At 37.0% G+C, this 18,082-nt stretch overlaps 3 protein-coding genes across 5 annotated transcripts in view; 2 read left to right on the forward strand and 1 right to left on the reverse strand.

Annotated features, from left to right (window-relative positions):
• Positions 1 to 777, forward strand: part of LOC120772869 — a 114,194-nt gene extending 113,417 nt beyond the window's left edge. Inside the window, exons 5-6 of the mRNA XM_040101705.1 lie at positions 24 to 167; positions 230 to 777. Of these exons, the coding sequence (XP_039957639.1) occupies positions 24 to 167; positions 230 to 574 (489 nt within the window). The 3' untranslated portion in view covers positions 575 to 777. The remainder of the gene's footprint in view (positions 1 to 23; positions 168 to 229) is intronic.
• A 4,772-nt stretch (positions 778 to 5,549) lies between these two features.
• Positions 5,550 to 6,577, reverse strand: LOC120772724 (thymidylate kinase). Its single transcript, XM_040101486.1, has 4 exons — positions 6,367 to 6,577; positions 6,062 to 6,310; positions 5,874 to 5,991; positions 5,550 to 5,801 (listed from the first exon to the last, which is right to left on the reverse strand). The coding sequence occupies exons 1-4, from the start codon at positions 6,446 to 6,448 to the stop codon at positions 5,618 to 5,620; spliced, it is 633 nt and encodes a 210-aa protein (XP_039957420.1). The 5' UTR covers positions 6,449 to 6,577; the 3' UTR covers positions 5,550 to 5,617.
• A 682-nt stretch (positions 6,578 to 7,259) lies between these two features.
• On the forward strand, positions 7,260 to 16,163 carry LOC120771264 (uncharacterized protein CG5098). Of its 3 annotated transcripts, none has more exons than XM_040099181.1 (9): positions 7,260 to 7,347; positions 8,859 to 9,015; positions 10,108 to 10,406; positions 10,465 to 10,891; positions 10,963 to 11,104; positions 11,167 to 12,304; positions 12,371 to 13,316; positions 13,382 to 14,788; positions 14,849 to 16,163. In XM_040099181.1, the coding sequence occupies exons 2-9, from the start codon at positions 8,947 to 8,949 to the stop codon at positions 15,329 to 15,331; spliced, it is 4,911 nt and encodes a 1,636-aa protein (XP_039955115.1). In that variant the 5' UTR covers positions 7,260 to 7,347; positions 8,859 to 8,946; the 3' UTR covers positions 15,332 to 16,163. The 3 variants fall into 3 exon arrangements, with proteins under 3 accessions (XP_039955115.1, XP_039955116.1, XP_039955117.1); XM_040099182.1 differs by having other exon boundaries at positions 14,858 to 16,163; XM_040099183.1 differs by having other exon boundaries at positions 10,495 to 10,891.
• Positions 16,164 to 18,082: the final 1,919 nt, after the last annotated feature.

Raw genomic sequence — 18,082 nt, forward strand, 5'->3', positions numbered from 1 at the left:
TTTAATTCTTGTTCTTTCCGCAGATCACTTATCAGTCGCTGTGCCCCACCAAACGCATCGCGATACCGCTCGAGACTTCCGGTTACGAATATCGCCCCAGCCATTATGTAGAAGTCACATGTGCACATTATACACCCGCACACAGTTTTGAGATGAGAAAAAATCGCGTAATTATTACGAGTTTCATCAATCCCAAATCAAGCTCACTAACTTTGCTCTCCATTTGCAGATTTGCTCAGAGGCGGGCTTCTCCTGCATACAACTGAATCGTACCATTCACCTGATAAGACGCAATAAAGCAGCCAGCGACGAGTGTTGGGAGTCGGAAATACGCATTGTGCCCTCGGGTTGTGAATGCATGTGGCCGAAGCATGACAATGGCGATATCGCTGCCTACCATGAGGCGCAGAAGCGTTTTGGCGCGTATGCGAATGTGCAGGCAAATGCCGACTACGAGCAGGGCGTGGGCTATCGCCAGATACAGCCGCAACAAGCAGAATTGTTCGGGATAAATGGATTGCGTCGCAATGAGAATGCCGACGGCGTTGGTTTTGAGGCCTTCGAGTATAATTGAGGCTTGTTTTTTTATCGATGAAAGATGATTTGTTTGTTTGCGGACGACCCAGATGACAAAGAATGTGTTAAATAGAAAGTGGAGGCATTGAGATCTCTCTGATTTCCGATCATTTAATTTACACACATAAAATAAGTATAATTGCTGATTATGTAATTGAAAGTACCTTCTAAATAAATATTTAGCATAAATTTAATTTGCAATAAAGGAACGAAATTTTTATTTGTGTATTAATATGTATGTATATGTTTGGATTTATTCTTACTCTTAATCGGCGTAGACACCGCTCACGCGGTTATTGCCGAGTTTACAATTGGATATTCCAAGCGAGGCCAGGTCCTTCTCCACTTGGAGTGAAGACCTTCCGCTTCCTCTGGCGGGTACCGCATCGAAAACTCTCAGAGCTGAAGTATTTTCAGCCATTCGGACGACATGACCTAGTCAACATAGCCATTGTCTCTTAAATCGCTGAACTATGTCAATGACGTCGTATAACTCACACAGCTCATCGTTCCATCGAATGTGATATTCGCCGTTGCCAATGCCAAAGAACCATAAATCTTCTGCACAACCATTTTCTCGAAAACTCGTAACGCCGACTCATTAAATGTTGTCATCGTCCACGCCTCTGCACCAGTTGTCAGAACAGGATGTAGAGTTTGGTCTTTATTCGTCGAGAGAGTACTTTACTTCTCAATTGCCTACTCTGCTTTAGATTTCGTTGTTGTTGGTGTTAATGCCGGTTCCAAAATAGACGAAATTATCTACGACTTCAAAGTTATGACTCTCCACAATGACGTGGAAGCCAAGTCACGATTGCGACGACTGTTTGTTTGATGACAGGAGATTTTTCGTATTGTCTTCGTTCACTATCAGACCCATTTGCTTCGCTGCCTTATCAATTCTGGAGAAACCAGAACTAACAGCGCGGTTATTGAGGGCAATGATATCAATATCATCAGCTTACCCCAGCAGCTGTACACTCTTACCTTTTCTATTCAGCGATGCAATTAAAATTATTTTCTACAGAAGCAGAATGAGAAGTCGCACGATAGGGAGTCTCCTTGTTTGAAAGCTTATTTGATATCGAACGGCCCGGTGAAGGGATTTGGTCAACTAAAAACCAATAAAATTCAATTTTTATAATCAAACACATCTCTTCCTAAGATCTGTTGGAGAACCTGAAAATTATCCAAGAACAACAGAAATAGAGGTTACCTTTTTTACAGTACTTTTGAATGAAAAGTATGGTATGTCGATTATAACTTCCATATATTCAGGCGGGTTTGCGAGCAAAATTTTGATACCCTCTTCTGATGTGAACTGTATTAAAGTGAGGGTGTTCTGTTTCGACCGAAAGGAATTTTAGTCATTTATGGCAAGGTCTGGGCTTTAACCCTGGTCGAGACCAACGGTCTGATACACTTAGTCGAGACCAATGGTGCTTGGCTAGGCCAAGTGGTGTTTACATACATTTGTATGGAAATACGTGTTGTATTTACGTTCATATACATATGTACAATAAAGATACATTTTTGAAATTTCTCACCTCTCGATTTGGTTGAAATCAAATTGACTGCCTTTTTCACGCTTGGCGTGGCAATAGCGTTCACAAAAAATGTAACATTTTGAGAAAAAATACATTTTCTTAACTTTTAAAAAACTCTAGCGGCTAAAGTATTTGACCTAGATAAACATACAAACCAATTTGGATATGTAACGAACATGAAAACAGATAAATCGACCGTGCGAAGTGATAGAAACATACCAAAGTTCATACATTTTCATACAAAATATATGGGGTCTAGCCAAGCACCATTGGTGCACTAAGGTGTAATATTATAATATCCTTTTTTCGTCCTTTTCGATACGATATCCTTGAATTTTTTTCTGAATTCTATAGGCAATAAAATTCTAGGAAGCTACCTGGAAGCGCAAGTCATTTGCAACACTCTAAATATATTTAAATAACATTTAAAAACAAAATTTGCCTTGCCAGACCCGAGGGTCTCGATGAGGGTTAATGCAGATGTTGAACTTCTTAGCATGTTCTTAACCCGTCTGGCAACATAAGGCCGAGCGCTGCAGTGACGGAAAATTATTGTATCGTGTCTAGTCGCAATTTCCAGACGTTTTTTTCCAAACGCTCACTTCAAATTGATTAACTGTTGTTGGTAGCGTTCCCCATTAATGATTTCGTCTTCCAGTTTTAGAAGCTTATAATACAGGACGCCTTCCCTTTCCCCACTAAATACCAAACTTTTTTTTGGAGCCATGGATATTCGGCTTTGTACGTAGTGTGACTCGGTGGGCAGGCTTATGATTACTTTTTGCAGCGTTTAAGCAACGTTTCTAACATGCAAAATCGTCTTTTAACGTCCCTTGGCTTCAATGGTATTCACTTCCTTGCTTCTGAAGGTATCCGGCTGCTTTAACTTGATTATTCTATTTTTTTAATATTCTGAATATGAGTCGAAGACTAAGAATGTCTTATGCGAACAAAAGTTTCAAGTTTAACAGGAAGAGCTCACAGATGATTTGGGAGTCACTCAAGTAGTCATTTCAAAAGGTTTTAAGCAATAAGCGTCAAGAACGAAGGGAGTGAATTACTGTTTACAACTGCTATGGATGTTTGTCAGTCACTTTGTTATGACCCATTGCGTGAGGCATTCTAGTCTTTATCAATTGTGTAAATGTTCTATAAAATTGAAAGTAGAGTACATATATCCCTGGAATCTTATACTGTTGAAAGACCGTTTGCGTTTCAAAATTTGAACATGGAGTTGACAGTTAGATAAATAGTGCAAGAAAGTATTTAATATTTCATTGAAAATAAGAGCGAGCCAATGCTACCAGGCGCCGGTACTCTGTATCGCGATCACGCAGGGAAAGATATTAGCACACTTAGGCTCCAGAAGCACGTTTTCAGTATGGAGTTTCACAAGAGATTAGCTCAAACGGCCGGTTTTGCGACATGGAACTGGAAATTTCGAAGAACCTGTTTCTAGATTGCGTAACCTTCGATCTATCTATCCGAGTAGGGAGCACATTGCCACAGTAGTAGACAGGATGATTTTGGAATTCAACTTCTGATAAAAGAGATGGTACCATATAGAAAAAAGGTCGCGGTGCACAAACCAATTCATTTCATTAGAACCTCCGGATAGCAATCGAAATCAAGTTCTTGTATGGAAAACTTTTTTGTTTGCCAGATATCTTCACGAAATTCATGTCAATTCCCTAAGAAACTGTGAAGATCGGGTCGTGTTGTTGTAGCGGCAGAATTCTGTCGAGTTGAGTCTTTGGCCGGATATAAAATCCCGGTCCGTTCCGTTTATAGCAAATACATACAGTATCGGACAAAATATGTGCAACTAGAGTGAAGCCCTAGAGTTTTTTGTCTTACAATGCCATTTTTACTTCGAATTGCTTTTTGTTTCTTGTTTTTAAATTTACAGCATTGAAGCTGTATCTATTTTGCAATGTTTATCGTGATCTTTTTTTATTTTGAAAAACATTTTAAATGTATGGCAATCCGCCACGACAAAACAATTGCAGCCCTGTTTTGTTCGTTTCTTTTCTCCTTTGTCCGTTTCTTTTTCTAACGGTATTCAGTTTGAATTTATTAGAACATTTACTGAGCATAATTCCTGCGCTGAATTTTTTGCGAAAACACGTTTTTCTTTCAAATTTTTTACAAAAAAAAAATAATGGCTCCAAATAAATTCGGTGAAACACAGCGAGCACGTATTATTGATGAGTATAATAACTGAACTTCTCAAAAAGAAATTTCTATAAAGAACAAAATTACAAGTCATCAGTGTTACGTATAATTTCGAACTTTATTAGAAACAAAACTGTCGCAGTAGTTCATCGTGGAGGCCGACCAAAAAAAAAACTGATTAAAAACTGACAGCTCAATTCTAAGAAAGGTAAAACATTATCCATTTAAAAGCGCTCCGCAATTGGTAAAAGAGTTTGGGTTACCAATCTGATCAAGAACAGTCGCTCGTCGCCTGAATAACGCAAACGGAATCAACTAAAACGGTTGCAGTTCGTTTACAGAAGCATTAAGGAATCCTTAACGTTGCCACGTGCTAAGTGGGAAATGTCATTTAACTGGGTCTTCCAGCAGAACAACTCGAAGCATACGGCTAAGGTCCTAAAACCATGATTCCAGAGAAATAAAGTCGATGTAATGGAGTGGCCTCCACATTTTCCAGACCTTAATCCCATAGAAAATTTAGGGGAAATTGTAAAAAAAAAAGAATTGATCGCAGTAATGTTGCTAATAGTGATCAGTTTTCTAAAAAAAAAGCCTTGGGAGGCATGGAGAAATATAGTCCAAACCATAGTAGATAACATTATAGCTTCAATGCCGCGGCTTTACTAAGATTTTCTTTTATTTTATTAAAAATTTTCTTTGAGTTGCAATCGTTTTGACTTATTGAATATAGATGTTATATCGTTTTTTTAAATGCATTAAACAAATAAACTGAAAAATTTTAATAAATTTGCTTTTTTTACCTTAATGAACATCCAATATTTAAAATAAAATTAAAATAGTAGGTCTCCGACAATGGTTGTCTGTGTAATCGACAGTATTTCCATATTTCATTTGCAAATGTTTTGTCCGATACTGTAGCTGCCATACCAACTGACCGTTCAAAATCAAGTTTTTGTGTGAATTCTGTTGTATCTGTGAAGGCTTTAATAACTCAGTGGAACGTTTTAACGTTTTTCTTCTTAATTTTTACCGAAGTCATCGCAACACACGTTAATTAAGCTAAAAAAAAAAAGCCGTATTCTTAGATATGGTATTCTCGCATTATTATATTGGCTATACAATTTCAAGGAAATAATTTTCATATTTTAATTGTTTGTGTACACAAAAATATTTATGAGACAAAGGGACAATTTGTATATTCGAAGTGTGTTTTAAGGAATTCAAGTTAAGTAGTTTAAAAAAATTATATTAAGTACGAACAAAAAGTTTTCTGCTTATCAATTAAATTAAAAACATTCAAAGAGCAGCACAGTAAATCACAGTAAACACAGTGGTTTATGTTTAGCCTTGTTTAAAATTGACATCGCTTTTAAGCGAATATCTTCAAATACTACTGCTTCCGACTGACTCGCATCAATACTATGCCAGAACTCTGTTTGCTCCTCACAAAGGCGATCGAATACACTGGCCACTTTAGACTGAAAGTCTTTCTTTTCATATCTGTCTCAATAAAAATTAATAAAATATATATAATTTTCCAAATTAAACTTTTATAATTTTATATTAAAAAACCTTTCTCTGCCAAAATCACCACGTTGAATTAGATGGTCAATTGGGGCTTTCAAGTAGAATACAGCATCTGGTCGTAAAAGTCCTTTTTCAGGAGCCATGCACCAATCGAAATCCATGCCTTAAGTATGCAATTTTAAATATTATATTCCAATAACTTTAATAAACGAATGAGCATTTCATTGTTTCACCTTTCGCAACACTGTATGCCACACCGGAATATGAATATCTATCGACAACCAATGTAGTACCCGTATTTAGTAAATTCTGCATTTCCTTTAGAAACTCCCATCGATTGGCAGAAAACAGCAGATGAATTACTTGATCATTCAATTCTTTGGAATTTTTTAAGTATGAATTTATTGTGCTGCCAATTTCCGTAGTTCGGCTAGGAAAATGCATGTGCTTTGCTGGGTAGCCATTACTGGTTAGAAATTCGTCTGAAAATATGAATTAACTTTGTAATTTGCTAAATTATTATTTATTTACAACTTACACAACAAGCGGCTTTGTGACGATTTTCCACTTCGATCACATCCTTCCAAAACGATGAAAGCACCACGTTTAGCTGTTCTCATATTTAAAAATTAGTTTAACATATAATTGTACAATTTAGAAATTACAAGAGTCAGTTAATTTTCCTAGAATCATCGAATACATTCAATAAATGTTGGTTTATAACTTCTCTGCTCTTGAACGCTACATTTAGCGGGAAATAATAACAAACATTATAGCAGCTGTTATAAAGGAAAAGGAAGATGCCACATTCAGAAAACTTATAAACACACGTGGGTTTCACAAATATTGCTTAAATCTTGACGCCTGGAACACATAGAGCGCGACGGACTGCAACTGACATATATCAAATATTAAAATACACACGTTCTTAAGGAAACAGTTATGTAGTGCCTCAATAATTGTGTCCTTAAGAACTTGTGTATTTTATTTTTTGACATATGTCACTTGCACTCTGTCGCGCTATATGTGTTCCGGGCGTGATGTATAATATAAAAAAAATACAAAGGAAAAGCGAATTGGAATCGAATTACTTAAACATTTCTCTCCTTTGATACAACTTATTTTACGTATTAAAGCTTGGTTCAAATACTTTAAACTTACTTAACTATTACCCGTCTTTTTGAACAAGAAAACTTCAATAAGATATACAAACTTTTGGAAAACTTCTTAATATATTAACCACAAGATATATTGTAAGGTAATAATAGCATAACTGTCACGATTTATTCGCAAATATTTTAATTCTTTTTACTCCAAAACACTATTATGAAATTATAAGAATAATAAAATTCCTTTGAATCATCCTGTACATAACCAAATTACAACCTTGTGCCATCATATCTGGAAAAAAATTTATTATTGAACGCAACACTGGAGTTGAATTTATGAATTGTATGCTTATTTCGCGGAAGAATAGTTGGAAACATTAGGAAAACTTTAATAGACTGCTTAGAAATTTGTAAGTGCTTAAATAATTCTGATAATAAATGAATGCTACAACAGAAGAGTAGTTTAACTGCGAATGCAGTATAAAAAAATAAAAGATAGATTTTATAGAAGAAATGCTTTGAGTGAAAAAGTGTTTTGGTTAAGAAAATGTGGAGTAAAAAATCGTGTGAAAATCTCCCAAAGCGGGTGCAGCAAACATATCTGAAAAAGTAGCGCAGCGAGAGCCTCTGCAGGCGGCACAAGCGGAAATTCGCTCAATGGCGAAAATGTTTAAAGTGGACAAACAAATCTCGCCGTGATGAAGATACAGTAAAATAGGCAATCATGTGGTTGAAAGAGTGAGAAATGTGTGCGATGACTTTGTGACGAATTTGGTATGCAGGTGTAAATGAGATGCACAATACTTTCAAGCGATGTAAACAAGAATTTGTGCAAAAAGAGGAATTATGCGAAAACAAATTAACACGAGATATTGAGTGATTATTAGAATTGTGGCATATAGTTACGGAAGACTATCGGAAAATATGTGTTATTTGTAGTTAGCTTATTACAAATTAATAGGCTAATTAAAATATCCATATACATAAAATTATGGAATATTTGTGAAAAAATAATATAATTTGCTATGACCCTTCCTTCATTACCTTTACCCTTTGTTTCAAAGTTTTTATGAAAATAAATATTAAACTAAGAATTATTTGATTACGAACATCTTGCTATTTGGAATAAACAAAAAGCAATAATCTTTGACATTTCGGGGGCGCTCTGTCATATATACAGCTGCTAGCTGTCATACTTTTTCTTACATATGTTTTGTCTATTTTCGCCTTGTATTATGGCAGAAGATCAAAAGCAGAATATCAAGGGGAAATATAAAAGAGGAAAAGTTGCCGGAGTAGAAGCACAAAAGGAAAAGAATTGTGTATAGGTGAGATTAGTGTGGCGTATGGACAAAATTTTATTTCGCCTCCAATTACAATTTATATAGTCAAATAAATATTATTACTATAGTAAAATGAAGCAGTTTAGTCAGAATGAATAAAAATAGGCTATGTTTAAAAACTAAACGCAGGGATTTTGTTAGTGTGATGGATAAATGAAGTTGGTAAATGTATGTGTGTGTATAATTTTTCGCCTGTGGGCTGCTGGCCGCAGGATCTGTGCAAATGTCTGCTCTATTAAATTATAGCTCTTACTAATTAAATGTGACGAATTTTGGAAGTTGCATAGCACGATGTAAAATAACTTTTATGTAGTGTTTAACTGTTGTGATAATATACCACTCAAAATGTATTTCACGCCTATTTTATATCCTGTGTTAGCTATAGTTATGTTGATGTCATATTAAAAAGTTTTTTAATAACAATAGAATGCGGTCGTCAGTATTGAATCATTGCATATGCCACAAATTAAGTACGCGACCAAATGTACACAAATAAAAATCATATGAAAAAAATAGATATGCAACTAATTTTACGTATTTCTAACACATTGATCGTTGTTTTTTTTAACTTAAAAAAGGTGCAGTCCTCAATGCTTGATAACTAAAATAACCGCCCTATTTAGTGGAAACCCTATAAACTTGAACAACAGCAACGAATAAGGTGAAATGTCTAATAATAATCCCCATGGACACATAAGTCAACCGACGCAAAATCCTTCATGGAATCATTTGCAAGTAAGTTCGAAAACTGAAAACTTTAACTTTCATATCATTACTAACTAGATCTGAAAATGAATTAATGCGTATGCGTCCTGTTATAACGCTCGTTTTATTTACAATATATAAAAGCATATCACTAAACAGACACACATGTGTACATAAATATCATTGTAATGTTTTATTGTACTTAAATACAGATACCATCGTATATACCGAGGCAGCCACAGTTGGCGCATATGTCCAACGAACGTCCCATGGTGCGTTCACCATCGGCTTGGCATGCGCCGGCACCGCCACCGGATTCCCTATATAATTTTATGTCGGCCAATCATAAAAACGTAAATGCACCTAATATGCTAGAAAAACAACTCAGTGCTTCAGTAATATATTTCGTCTTAATTTTATATGCGGAATATACAAATTTAATAAAAATGATTCGAAATATGTAGTAATGTTTTGATTTTCATTCATTCCTTTCTGATTTGGTTTAGAGTATGATTTATTTATTTTTCCAGTAGGTTGGACTTAGTTTTATTTAAAGTATTCCTCTATAATTTTGGCCGTTTCTAATAAATACATTATGCTGCTTTCAATATTTCAAATTAGTCACTAAATTATTTATTTTAGTTCATATAATTTCACTTAACTGGATTTCTTCAGTAAGTAGCTTAAGGCAGAAGTATTAAAGAAGCCCAATATAATAAATATATTTTTTCTCAAATACCTTCTAGATAGCAGAATTCTTTTGCATTTGGTATCCCTTTCTTTTGAAATAAATTAACTCGGCAAACTTTTACCGTATGCAATGGCGTTACTAATTCTTCTGATAATAATTCAAGAAACTGAACGCCCAGTTCCCTTCTTAGAACTATATATGAAATTAAAGTAGTTTGTTTTTTTACGTCAATACTAATAACTAATCTATCAAATAACAGCAAATTGCTCACTAACATGCTCATTCGTATGCCAAAAGAAAATTTTATAAATTATATCCCTCTTACCACAAAATACCTCAACTTCAGCTACTTACCGTTTTTATTGAAATAATAATGTGTTGTGAAGTTTTATAAAACCCGATGGTCTTATGCTAATTTTATATTCCAATAGCTTGAACATCAGATGAATTCTCTGCTGCCTCGTTCGCTTTTACCGCCATTCGATTCAATGGACTTATCGCTGCAATCAAGTCGTAGTTCAAGCTCACCACTGAACAAAATCGTTGGTGGTCATGCGCCTGGTATGCTATCACATGAGTACGGTGGTCATAAGCATGCGGCCACGCCACAGCCGCCAGGACCACCGCCTCCACATCAGCATCAGCAACATTCCCACCAGTCACAAGCGCATCAGCATCAGCAACAACAGCAGCAGCAATCACAACATCATGGACCGAATAGTTACCCAATGTAAGTAAATGAAGTGTGAAATGTGTAGGAAAACTTCAATTTGTTGCATTGTTTTTAGTCATAATTTATCGTCGAACTCACCTTCTAGCTTAGCACAGCAGCAGCAACAACAACAACAGTCACAGCATGCACACCACTCACAGCTATCTGCATTGCAATCTTCGCCAGCCACGCATGGCATGCAAAGTGGCGCTACACCGCAATCTCCTGCCTCACCAGCTGGCAGTCAAGGTCCCGGAAAATATATGAATACGAATGGCAATGATTGCGAAGGCATGCTGCCACCTGGTGGCTCAAATCCTGGCGGTTCGTCGTCGGTAGGTGGCAATAACAATGGCGCGAGTGCAAGCAGCGGCACCGCAGGTGGAGGTGGCGGTGGTCCAAGCCCTGGGCATACTTATATGCGCGAGCCCAACGATGCGCCTAGCCATATGAGTGAAAGCTATGGCAAAGTACCGCATTTGGCGCGTAATTATGATTCTGAGGTAGTTTACTTATAACATTTAAAAATTCAAAACGGCTGACATTTATTTATTTTTTTTTTGTTGCTACTTAGTTACAGACAAAAGGTGCCGGACCTAAGCCAGTTGAGTTGGTCAGCAAAGATTGTAATTACACTTCGCTTATATCAAATAAAATGCAGTCGCATGCGCAGCAACAGCAGCATCAGCAACAGTCACAAGTTTCTCCCAAGAAGCGTAAGCAAAATGTTTATTTTTACAAAAAAATATATAATAATTTATCATTGTTTTCACTTTAGAATCGCCACTTCGCAATTATCATGCGCAACAACAACATCAGCATCATCATCAGCAGCAGCAACAACATCAGCAGCAGCCGCCAGCTTTTAATAATCCACCACAGTCTGCCATGAAGCATAACGGTCCGCATACACCACCCACACCACAATCACCCGTAATGCATCAGCAAACTGGTGGACCTTTACATGGCATGGACTATAATCAAATGCATTTGCAGCAGCAACAACAACAGCCACAGCCGCAGAACGCTTATCCACATCCACAACAGCAACAACAACACATGTCGCAACATTTGCCACACCCACCGCCACCGCATGCACTACACTATCCACCACACCCGCACGCACATCAGCTGCCACACAGTCTCTTGCCGCAACAACCGACACAACATCAGCAACAAGCCACACAATTGTCGCAACAAAATCAGCAACATCATATTCCACCGCAACAACAACACCTGCACCCGCAAATGCATCAAAATCAACAGCAACACCAGCACCAAGTATCGCCACGCATGCACCAACAACAACAGCAACAACAGTCTCTTACCGCACAGCAGCAGCAACAACAAAACCAATCACCACCAATGCATCGTTCACTGAACACCCACATACAACACACCAATTCCACAAACTACACGCATCTCGATGATATGGCGCCTGCTGTTGCAGCCAATGCATCAAATGCGCCCACATACAACGTGCACTCAGCAGAATTGAAAAAATCCTCGGCACCTGCTGATAATACCGTTATAGCAGATCTCTCACCCAAAACGGTTAATAGTGGCGCGAATAATACGTACTCCACCAGCGGGAAAAATGCGCCCAAAGCTGCTTCCATACCCGACAGCGCTGAGTCGCCTTCACCGGAAGCGATTTCTTCGCACTGCGAGTCATTGGACTCCAATAGTAATAGTAGTGGCGGTGGAGGCGCAGGTTTTCGACAACGTCTACATAAACGCGGTGGTGACACCAAATCATCCGGTGCAGAGGCTGTAGATTTCGGTAGTGTTCTAATGCCAACACAAGGCAACTCACCACAGCCGCAGTACCAGCAATTGTCAAGGAACAACATTCCACGAAGTCCAAAGTCGTCACCAACGGAACAAGTGCGACGTTCACCACGCAAAGCTGATATGTGAGTATATAGTTTTGGATTTCCTATATGCGGATTCACTTACAATATGCTTTTTCCACTTTATAGCAAATCTCCTGCAAGCAATTTCAACAAATCACCTCCCACTGCAACGGCAAACTTAGGTACACCACATACACAGAACGAAAAAATGGCAATCGCCTCTACACCATCCTCACCGACCAGCCAAACAATGGAGAATGGACGCATACCGCCAACAATTGGCACGGCTTCAACTCCACTGGGCACAACGGCGGAAACATTTGTCGACTCCGAAGTGGAGACAATTGACAAAATCAGCGCCATGATCGCCAGCACCGCAAATGACAGCGCAACGCACGTGGACACGAACAGTAACTCAAGCGTAAAGAGTGTCGGTGAATGCGACAGCGGCGCTCACAGCAGCGGCAGCCCGAAAACCAAAAAGCAACGTCAAGCGCTGAAACTGCGTAACGCCACCGAATACAATTCAAATTCGAATGGCTCAAGCAATTCATATAGCGCCATTGGAAATGCCAGCGCCACCAATAGATGTATGCCTATGAACGATAATGCCGTTGCGGTCGATGAGCTGCGCAAAGAACTGATGCAATCGGAATTACAGCAGCTGGAGGAGGCTAATGGCGACAAATCCGCAGCTCAAACCAACGAAGGCGAAGTCGTGGCTGGCAATCGTATGGAGTCGCAAGCCGATGCGCACATGAGGCAGCCACGACCACTAAGTCCGCAAAGTAATAGTCACAGCAGTAGCAGCTCGTCCAGCACTTCCAGTTGCAGCAATTCCAGCCACAGCAGCATTGGCAGCAAGACGACAGCAACGACCACACATGCGGAAAGCAAAACATCGGGGAGTCAATGTCCCGTTATAGCAACAACAACGCCAGCTTTGGAAGAGGACAATAAGCACAAACGACAGACTTCAGACGAGCGACAAGCGCCGACACAGACTGGCGATGCCGAGCCACTAAATTTAAATGCCCATAAAAGCGACACAGTGACAGCGGCATTCGAAGAGGTAAGCTTATTGAATTTTAAAAACTAAAATATTTTACTACATGAGTCTTTTAAAAACGTCCGCAGGTTGAAAATAAGTTGGAGGAGATGTTTGCTGGCATCGAAGATGAGCCCATCATACCGGAGACCGATGATCTTGCTTCACAGCCGCCCGCCAATACCACTGAAGTAGTGCGCGATTTGAGTTTAGCTTTAGAGTTATCTAACGCCAACCTCAGCGCTGTCGCACCTTCAGCAGATGCACCGCAGGAGATGAACACGTCTATAAACGCTACGCCGAAAGATGTGAGTACGCCATTGCATGTGCGCACGGAAGGTCCACCTCCGACTAAAGCCGCCAAAAAGTCGACACTACCTAGTCCTATACGTAAAACTACCACAGCAGACCAACAAACTGCCGCTTCAGAAGGTGCACAAGCCACAGACAATAAAGAAGGCGGGAAAACGAATAGTGCTGCGGCTGCGTCAACTGCTGCAGCGGGCCGAAGAAGCGGACCGCCGCGACGCCGTCTCTCCGTCGCCATGGATCCCGCTAATTTGCGTATACTGTTGGACGATGACGATGCTGACTTTGCGGAACCACGTGCACAGCGCGGCAAACGCACAACCAGCGCCAAACGGAACAACAATAGTTCGGAAAACAGCAGCGAGCAAAAGAAGGACGTCGTCATATGTTTGAATGACGATGACGATCAGCCGAGCACATCGGCTGCTGCAGCGGCAGCATTGGCGGCAAAGACAGCTAAAGAAGCGACCACACAGGCTGTCGGCAGCAGCAGCACGCCAAATGCTAAGACGACGTCTAAAGCAGCTAAGGGCCGCAAAACGCAAGACACGCGCAAACGACCGAGTCGCGCCGCGGATACTGGCAAGAATGGCACCAAAAAGAAATTGACGGCTAAACAACAACAGCAACAACGGCGTAAACAGCAACAACATTCGTCGGATGATGATGCGCCACCTGCGCCATCCGCCGCAGCGGAACAAATTAAAAATAAATCTCCATTCATTTTGGTCAAGCGTGACGGCAGCATAAATGTGGTGAATGCGCCCTTGAATGCCGAAGATGTCAATGAGAAGAACGCAGCCGCGCGGCAGGTGAAGAAACCATCGGGTGCTGCTGGCTACGCACACGATCGGAAAAACCTACGCGGCCTGCACTCGTCAACGCTCAGCAATAAATACGATGCGGATACCACCGACTCAACGTGGATATGTGTATTTTGCAAGCGTGGGCCGCATCGCATGGGACTGGGTGACCTCTTCGGACCCTACCTGGTCACAATCGATTGCGAGGAATATAAGACGGCCGTAAAAGCGCCCGACGCCATCGATATGGATGCGATTTTCGTGAGCAAACGACGGCGTCTGGATATGGTACAGACGAATCCGCGCAATCTGCCCGTGGTGCCGGCTAAAAACTGCACAGCGCCCACGGGTGCGACAGCTACTGCTACACGCACCAGTGGAGCGGTAAGTATACCAATCACCTTGCGCCAGCAAGACTTCTTTAGTAGCAACTCCCTTTTGCAGGGTAAAAAGAAAAAGAACGCTCAAGACACAAGCGCCCACGGTAACTTGAATACTGACGCTACGGTGACTATCGATCCGCTCGATTGCAGCGCAGATGAGACACTGCAGCAGAACTTTCTCGGCATGTCTAAAGTCTCGGAGAAGAGCTATGAAGTGTGGCTGCATGAAGACTGCATTGTCTGGGCGCCGGGCGTGTATTTGGTGGGTGTGCGTGTTATGGGACTCGATGCGGCGGTCTGGACCAGCACCACTTACCACTGTGTACTGTGTAGCAAACCTGGTGCGATTGTGTGCTGTCTGCAGCGCGACTGCAAGGCAGCCGCACATGTGCCATGCGCACGCGCAGCCGGCTGGAGTTTGAACGAATCAACAATGAACGTACACTGTCAACAGCATGCCGTGCAACCGGCCATTGCACCGACAACCCTATCAGCGCTAGCAGCACTGCAGCAACAACAACCGGCAGTTTTGGAAAATTCCTGAGAATCGCAAGAAGCCGAGTGTCACCGTCCTCGATCACGTGCGCAACAAAGTGCGCGTCGTCAACGTTGCTTAGCGAAGTCAACTGCAGAGCGCAAGTCGAAATAAGTCGCAACAACAAAACATAAGTGCGCTGCTCTTAGCAGTAAGCGTGGTGTGATGTGTGCGACGTGAAGTGTTCGTGAAGCTACGGATGCAGGCCGTTGCTTTGCTTATTTGCGTTTCGCTAAACATTCGTTAGTTTTAAGCGTAAACCATTTTAAGCTGTAATAATAGTAGTGTACTATATTAGAAACTTCAATTTTACAATTAACTTTAAGCTACCGTTACACACAGAATGTACACAAGACCATCGAGAGAGAAATTTTAGCGCTAAACATTTTTTCTACATCAAAAATTTTGTTTGTTACGCAACCGTTTGTCTAGCAAGTAGTTGATTTGCTGAAAAAATTACAAAAATAACAAAAATTCGTTCGATTTTCTTACTGAAAACAATATTTGTTTTACTTAATTGCATTTTAGTTCTTATGTTTTACCATAAATTATGCCCTATATATAGCACATACATTTACATAAACACATACATACATATATTATGACATAATCGTAAGATATTTGTATATAAATATTCTTAATTGGCATAAAACTACATAAACTTATTAGTGGCGAAAGTAATTTTTATTGCTTCAAATCGGGGGCGTATAAAATATATAATGCGCTGGCATATATAATGAGCAAGCAAAGGATAAATCTATCATTTAAAGTTAAGGGTGTTATTGCGCTATGATATGAATGCATGTAAATTATTTAAATATACCAAATTTTATATCACGACTAGGCTGCATATAATTTATGTTTTGTTCTTCCTTTTTTGTGTGTATTCTTTGCAGCAAAAGCCGCGCGAGTCATATTGTTTTGAAACAAAAAATAATGTCACGGTTCCAAAAGGGTTTTAATCAAACCTCTTCATATACTGATAGTGAGAGTAATAGTAAGCATAATAATAAATAAAATAATAATTTGCAACTATCTTAATATAATTGCCTTTTTTTCTTAAATTATTAATGAATAATTATTTTTAAATTTTATTATATTATATTTAAATTTTGCTTTTATTGTATTTTTATTTTATCTTTCATATATACAAACATATGTATGTATATATGTTATATTTAATACTTTTTAATATATTTCACTTTTGTTATACTTTTTTTATACGTTTATTTTTTTGGTTATTTTAAATATGATTTATTTCTTTAATATTTTTTGATGTTTCTAATTTTTTATCCAACATTTTTATTTATTTTAATTTTTTTTATTTTCATATATTTTTTTATATTATTTTTATTGTGAAATTTTATTTTTCTGTATATTATTAATTAATTATTTGTATAATATTAATTTTTACTAATTGATGTTATTTTTTTTTGTAATTTTTATTGTACATACATACATAAATTATGTATGTACATATGTATGTATGTATGTACATATATTAATGTTTTATATTTTATTTATTCTAATTTTTCTTTATGTATTTACAATTTTTTTATTTCATATCGTTTTTATTTTCATATTATTTTAATTTTTATATTATATTTAAAATTTTTATTGTTTTAAATATGATTTATTCTTTTAATATTTTTTCTAATTTTTAGTCCAATATTTTTATTCGTTTTAATATTTTTATTTGTATTATTATTATTTTTTTATTTGTTTTAATTTTGTTTAATATTGTTTTAATTTTAATATTTTTTGTAATATATTTTATATTTTTATTATTGAATATATGATTTATTCTTTCAATATTTTTATTTGTTTAAATATTTTTTTATATTTATATATTTTTTTATATTAATATATTTTTTTTTATTTTGCATAAATAAATATTGTTTTTTAATTTTTTATTTCTTTTATATTATATTTTTAATCCTTTTATATACATACATAATACATATGTTTGTATGTATGTAAATTTTTAAAGTTTTCTATTTTTTTGTATTATTATACTTTTTTATATATTTGTTTTTATTATATAGCATTTTTTTTGTATTATTCACAGGACTGCTAGTTTTTGATGAACAAATTTTGGACTAAATATAAAACTTGAATTTTAATTGAAAATCGAAATTTTTATGTTTTAATTTAAAAATCTAATTTTTAATCCAAACGTCTTGCATTAAAAATTAAATTTTTTTTATTATTTTTTTTTTTAACTCTTAATTATGTTTATGACTAAATCCTTCGTTTTTATTTTTTCAATGCGATTTGTGGATTAAAAAAATCCAATTCAAATTCAATTCTTTTTTAATGCGTTGTTTGCAACCCTGATGATATTATATGTATATATTTTTTTATTATATTATATGTACATTTGTATTTTTTAATATTATATATGTACATATGTGTATATTTACAATTTTTTTACACTTTTAAAATTTTATTTTCTATATTTCTTTACATATTTTATTTATTTATTTTTTTTTTTTAATTTATATATAAAATTTTTAAATCTTATTTTTATACATTTAATTTTTTTTGTAAATTTTTTTTTATACATATACATATATTTTTAAATTCTTTTTAATATATTTTAAAATTTTTTATTTTTTTTTATATATTTAAAAATTTTTTTATTTTTTTTATATATATTTAAAAATTTTTTTATATATTTTTAAAAATTTTTTTATATATTTTAAAAATTTTTTTTATATATTTTAAAATTTTTTTATATATTTTAAACATTTTTTTTAC

Source organism: Bactrocera tryoni, chromosome 3 (assembly GCF_016617805.1).
Source record: "Bactrocera tryoni isolate S06 chromosome 3, CSIRO_BtryS06_freeze2, whole genome shotgun sequence".
Lineage (NCBI taxonomy): Eukaryota > Metazoa > Arthropoda > Insecta > Diptera > Tephritidae > Bactrocera > Bactrocera tryoni.